The sequence below is a fragment of the Ceratina calcarata genome, unplaced genomic scaffold, assembly GCF_001652005.2.
Source record: "Ceratina calcarata isolate Rehan_Ccalc_2016 unplaced genomic scaffold, ASM165200v1 scaffold745, whole genome shotgun sequence".
In the NCBI taxonomy this organism is placed as follows: Eukaryota; Metazoa; Arthropoda; class Insecta; order Hymenoptera; family Apidae; genus Ceratina; species Ceratina calcarata.
Window position 1 is genome coordinate 1,641 of NW_017178735.1, and position 6,280 is coordinate 7,920.

Here is a 6,280-nt window from a genome sequence, read left to right on the forward strand (position 1 = left end):
AGTTTGCGTTATTTATTTACATTAAAAATATTTTGTATTTACTTTTCTAATCGAACATTTGATTGTATTGAATGGAAAACACTGATATGAAAGGACGTTAATTAAAACTGCCTAAAAAAAAATATTAAAAAAGAAAAGTTAGGCAGTTTTACCCTAAGTACTTAATAATACTAAACCGAATACTTGAGGGGGGGTACAAAAGTAGAAAATAGAACGTGAACCCCTTAATTTTTATAAGAACAAAGTATGCCTGTTTATCCTCTGTACAGAGTGCGTCGATATTTGCATTGTTAGATCATTCTGATTTCACTGTTTCGAAAAAACTGACTTCACAGTCGATTCTTATGTGGTCAATAAATGTTTGCTCATTTCACGAGGCTTGGCAAATATTAGCATTCTTATTTCGTGAGCACCTATTCCGAAAACTCGGATGGAAAACAGGATCTACTTTACGTTTGTTCGTTTCAAGTACGTATAATTTGCGATCACGGACGGATTCTGATCCCTTTGAGCACAGTTCTATAAGAACCTATTTAGTAGATTAATGCAACATTAATTGCAATCAACGTTGCCTTCGTTCTAATCATTCCTAATTCTCATGCTTAACTCTCTGTCCCTACAAATCCTCGAACGCAACGCTGAATGCGACGTATAAAAACCACAGTTTTTAGTATAATGATAAATTCTTTTTAAAATCTCACAATATTTGTTTGCGTCTATGCTTTCAGTTACAGGGAACCAACCCTGACACCTACAGTGGTTTTTGTTTAGTGTAAAAAGTAGGTCAGGCCTAGATTTGCAATCCTACCTATTCCTAATTTAATTCCTCTCCCAATCCCTCAAAATCGCTCACAGTTTAATAATCTAGAACTTAGATGATCGATCATCGACTGTTATAAGAGCAATTTTGCAGAGAGACGTAAAGGGAAGGTCAATCTGTGCTCTCGGAAGCGAAGCTCTCGAGGTCTACGTAGTGTCCGTTCATGTTGTCTTCCAACAGCTGCGCGAGGTCCCTCCTCAGTGCTTGGAATTCCGACCTGCGGTCTGGATCGGCGTGCCAACATCGGGATATCACCCTGAACAGCTCGCTACGGCAGTGCGACGGTCTCTCCAGGCGATAACCGTTCTGCACGTTCCGCATCACTTCCCTCGCCGTCATGTCCGGGTACGGTGTCGAACCTGAGGAATTTGTTCACCAATCAGTCGCCAATAACTACGTATTTTATTCTCTAGTCTCATGATAGCTCAGTTCTAGGGATAAAATACTTCAACATAGGCAAACGCAATAAATCCTGACACTTGAGGACTTAGGGACAACAGGCATTTAGGGTGTCACTGATGCACAATTATTCTGCAGTTATGGCAACAACAGGTCAAGAGACCTATAGTAGTTATCTTTATGGAAACACATAGACAAAGACAATGTCCTTAATAATTCTGGGCTGAAGGACAATAGACATTAAAGGGTGCAACTGATGCAGCTATTGCAACAAAAGGACAAAACAACTGCAGCCATTGCAGCAAGAAGACAAGATTAATATACATAAATTATATGTATATATAAGTGGAAATGAAGAACGAAGTACACTTATTGCGCTCACCTAGAGTGACGATCTCCCACATGAGGATCCCGAAGCTCCAAACGTCGGTCTTCGTGGTGAACAGTGAGTATATCAACGATTCGGGCGCCATCCACCTAATGGGTAACGCGTTCCTCCCGTGCCTCGTTTCAATCACCTCGCCGTCCTCGTTGGCGAATCTCGACATGCCGAAATCGGCGATCTTGCAGAGCTTGTTATGGTCCACAAGCACGTTCCTCGCTGCGAGGTCCCGATGGATGATCTGCGAAACGAAGACAGACACAGACATCGATCGATCGAAACCTCTCTTCTCATCTCCCTTGTTTTTATTTTATCAGATGATCCCCGACCGCAGGTGGACGTCCTGTTACGCAACCGCATCGCTGCGTACAGTGTCAAATATCGAAACGCATGAAATCGAATCCTCTGAGCTGGTCATACACCAGGGCAAATCATTATATCTGGTTTTCAGTCATTTTTGTTCCACTGTAATGAGGCTGAATCATTTGCACTTTAGAAAAGAGGACGTTTTGTGGGTCATAGAGGACATTTGAAGGTCATCTCTATTTTTTTCTTAATGGAACGCTATTTGGACGTAATTAGAACGTCACCCGGTATTGAAACAGCGGAATTTAAGTGGTGTAAATGTATGAAATACTTAAATATCATTGGGCGACCGGTTATGAGGCTGTGAGTCCGGCGCTGCAGGCATTGGGAACGTAGCCAGCCACGATTCGAATCAGTATCCTATGCTCGTCGCTGTAAGGACGACTTAAGAGCTGAACCGAGCCAGGATTGTCGATTTCAATCAAAGATTATATACGAGTTCGCAGAAATTCTTCTCAAGGCCGACGTGCACCGGGCGCTTAATTGAAAATGGGAGCCGTGCTGATGCACGAACGAGATGAGATGATTTAAAGCCCCTCTCAACAACTGCCGGCTTATTGGTTTTAAACCCCGAGATATCCCCCCCTTTTCCCCGGCTTCTGTCCTTTTACTGTCTTCTACACGTTAAACGCGGTGTTTATCGTTCTAAGTTCTTATCGCAATTATCAGTCTGTTATTCGTGATTAAGGTGGAATCAGGCTGGCGAATTAGCCTCAGGGGACCAAAGGCTTTAATCGGTACAAACTTCTTCGCGAGCTGCTGCTAATAAGACTTTATTGCTGTTCATACAAGCATTTTTAGCGGGCTTTCGCATTTTTGCCACACTGGCACAGATTCCGGGCCTGCTGAGAAAATATTTGAAGCAAACAACGCGACCGACCTTCGAATTTTCCTCAGGAATTCTTTTCACACCTCCTTGCTGTGAAACATTTTTTCTTTGTCATTTCTTCAGAAGAAATCATTCAGAAATCCAAAGGACTCTAATCCTTTCAGAGATTTAAGCTTTCTGTATTATTTTTTATCAAAATTGATTATAAATTCTGGCTTTTTCAACAATTTTTCTGTAATCTGCAGTGCAATTGTTATAATAAAACTGTTGATCGTTAATTAAACGAGATGAGTATTGACGAAGTAAGATGACTGGTGGCAATACTTTGGTATAATGTTACGGTAAGTAGACAGACGGTATCGGTATCCTTTTGGGATCCCCGGCGCAACGAGGACCACACGAGCACGCGAGCATGTAAAGTCCTAATAAATTTTCGGGCAACACCGCGGGCCCTCGTAAATGTAACGAGCAATACGAATAACGAGGGTAATCATTTACGAACGGGGCCTCGATATTTCACAGGTATTAAAACTTACCGCCATGGGTACTTCATTAAACTCTGCTAAAAGAGAAGAAGAAGAGGACCGATTAAACCAGCCATTCTTTTTCTTTCTTCCCGTACTTTGTCTACAGGTTTCATTTATACTTGTCATATTAAAGAATGTTTGCACTATCTTTCATAAGTTTCCAAGTTAAATCCATAATTAATTTTTCTTGGAAGATTTATTGAATAAATAAAGAACAGATATTATTTATAATAAATTTTTATAAAGAAGTCTACAGGAAGTTTCAGTTTACCGATTGATTTGTCATAATCTCTGATAATATTATAAGATATAAACTATAGACTCACCTTCTTGGATGCCAGATACTCCATCCCCCTGGCGACGCAGTAGGCGAAGACTGTGAGGTCCCTGGAGGTGAGGGCGGCTGAGTCCTCGCTGAAGTTATAGAAATCTTGCCTGGTCCGATGATCACGAAGGTACGCCAACAGCTTCCCGTACATCACGTACTCCAATATCAGATAATGAGGCTCTGCAAACACGCATAAACGTGACGCAAAAACAAAACGCACAAAACCTTGACGCACAATAATTGTACATTTGCGTTCACAGATTGCAGACAGGAGATACGAAATTTAGAACACATAGATTTTATTATAGAGTGAAATGAGCCAAATCTACATTTCATTTCTAATAGAAAATTCTAAACCCATGTTTCATTGATATAAATCATTTTATAACGGCGCGTCGTTCATAGGTGGACACGGGCCATTAACGACAAATCGGATGGTTGAGACGTCAAAACGGGCAACGAAACAATCGAAAAGTTTTAGTCTCGACGGCGGCGGCGGCGGCCTGGGAAAGAGGCAGGGCCCATTATACGCGTTTCGATCCGGGCCGGGTGCTCGGTATCGCCGGGTCTCATCGTATAAATTTCCATACGCGTCCCCGCGGCGACGGCAGCGATCGCCGGTGGCACAATACGTCTATTAAGTCTAAAGTTAAGGCGAAATGATCGTCTTCTCTACCGGCTCGTGGATGCCCCCGAGCGGGCCGATACGATCGAGCGGACGTCGATCTCGATTTGACGTTCCGCCTCGGCATTTATAAGGACTAGTCCACCGCCACCGATTGTATGCTAATACGCCGGAGCTGGTCTAGTAATAGAATTAAATTCACCGCCCCTTTCGGAAATGAATCGTCGATTCAACGATGCTTCTGTTTCCCTTCAATTAACCTTGCTTTACTATAGAAGTCAAGGTTTTTATGCTAAATCACATGTTCTTGGTAGCATCTTCAGAAATGGACATTTGTTTTATCATGTAAACGTGACTGATGGTCTCTGATCTTCAATTAGGTTGGACATTTTTAGGGTAGGTTAGATTAGGTTACTGCTTTTACTGTTTTATGAAGCGGAGGCAACCCGAGTGGGACATTCAATGGTGGTCGCCAAGGTTTTTATGCTAAATCAAATGTTCTTGGTAGCATCTTCAGAAATGGACATTTGTTTTATCATGTAAACGTGACTGATGGTCTCTGATCTTTAATTAGGTTGGACATTTTTAGGGCAGGTTAGATTAGGTTACTGCTTTTACTGTTTTATGAAGCGGAGGCAACCCGAGTGGAACCTTCAATGGTGGTCGCCAAGGTTTTTATGCTAAATCAAATGTTCTTGGTAGCGTCTTCAGAAATGGACATTCGTTTTATCATGTAAACGTGACTGATGGTCTCTGATCTTTAATTAGGTTGGACATTTTTAGGGTAGGTTAGATTAGGTTACTGTTTTTACTGTTTAAAAAAGCGGAGGCAACCCGAGTGGGACCTTCAATGGTGGTCGCTAGGTCAAAGGAGCTGCAACTTGCGGACTTCCCTGAATCTCCTGCATTCACTCTAAAGAGTGTCTAAGTTAGGCTAGGTTAGGCTAGGTTACTGTTTTTACTGTTTTATAAAACGGAGGCAATCCACGTGGACCTGCGATCGCTATTCCAAGGGGACCGCAACGTGCGGGCTTCTCCGTAACTCCTGCATTCCGAAGAGTGCTACAATTTCGTTAGGTTAGGTTAGGATATGCAAGATTCTTTGTCTTTTCTACGAAAAGCCTGCAATTTTTCTGTAAATGCATAAAATCTACTACTTAACGACCGTTGCATTGGTTGTAAAATACTTTTACGCGGATATTCCTGAAGAGAGAAGAGGTCCGAGTAAGAAGAATGGTTTTAATAACCGCGGACGATGCCCGAGGGTTTGTGGAGGACGCGGTGTGCTCGTTTTTGGGACTGCGAAGGTCCTTCGACAACGTTCAACGCGTATGGAAGAAAAAACACGGCAGCGTGAAACCTACTCGCAAGATTTACGGCATCTAAACTTCTGACCCCCCCACTAACCACCGTTCCACAACCTTCCCTCCCCTCCCTGTATTTATCGTTTCGGGCACGGTGGCCGCGTTCGAATTCCTCCCGCGGCGACGTTCTCGTCCTTTGACGGCCGGCTCTTGTCAAAAGGGATCCCTTAGACGAGTGAAAAAAGAGAAATGACGGCAATGAAAAAAGGCAGCAACCTTCGCCAAGGGCGGACTGTAATTTATTAACTCCCTTGTGGGAGTCTGCCACATCTTCAAGTAGGAATTTCATTTAATTTCGTTCGATTTTATTAAGCAGAAAAAAAATCTCCACTACTTTCGAAGATGAAGAGAAGAAAAATGATTAAACATTCATAGTTCTTTAATTGTTTTTGTTTTTTGAAACAGCATGTATATTTTGTGTAAGAAATGGAACTTGCCTTGCTCTGTGCAGCAGCCTAGGAGCGTGACAACGTTTGGATGACTGCCAAGCTGTTGCATGATCTCCAGTTCCCTAACAAGATCCTCCTTCTCTCGATCGGAAGCACCTTCCTTGACGGTTTTGACAGCCACCAATCGTGTCGTCCCTTGGTGTCCTGTCAAGTCATCGGCTTCAGCCTTCCAGACCTGACAAAAAAACAGG

General features: G+C 42.6%; 1 protein-coding gene across 1 annotated transcript in view; it reads right to left on the reverse strand.

Moving 5' to 3' along the window:
* Positions 1-6: 6 nt before the first annotated feature.
* LOC108630416 (uncharacterized) overlaps positions 7-6,280 on the reverse strand; it is a gene marked incomplete at its 5' end in the record, with an annotated part of 16,050 nt that continues 9,776 nt past the window's right edge. The window contains 4 exon segments of the mRNA XM_026818055.1: positions 7-1,179; positions 1,602-1,842; positions 3,650-3,831; positions 6,078-6,274. Of these exon segments, the coding sequence (XP_026673856.1) occupies positions 932-1,179; positions 1,602-1,842; positions 3,650-3,831; positions 6,078-6,274 (868 nt within the window).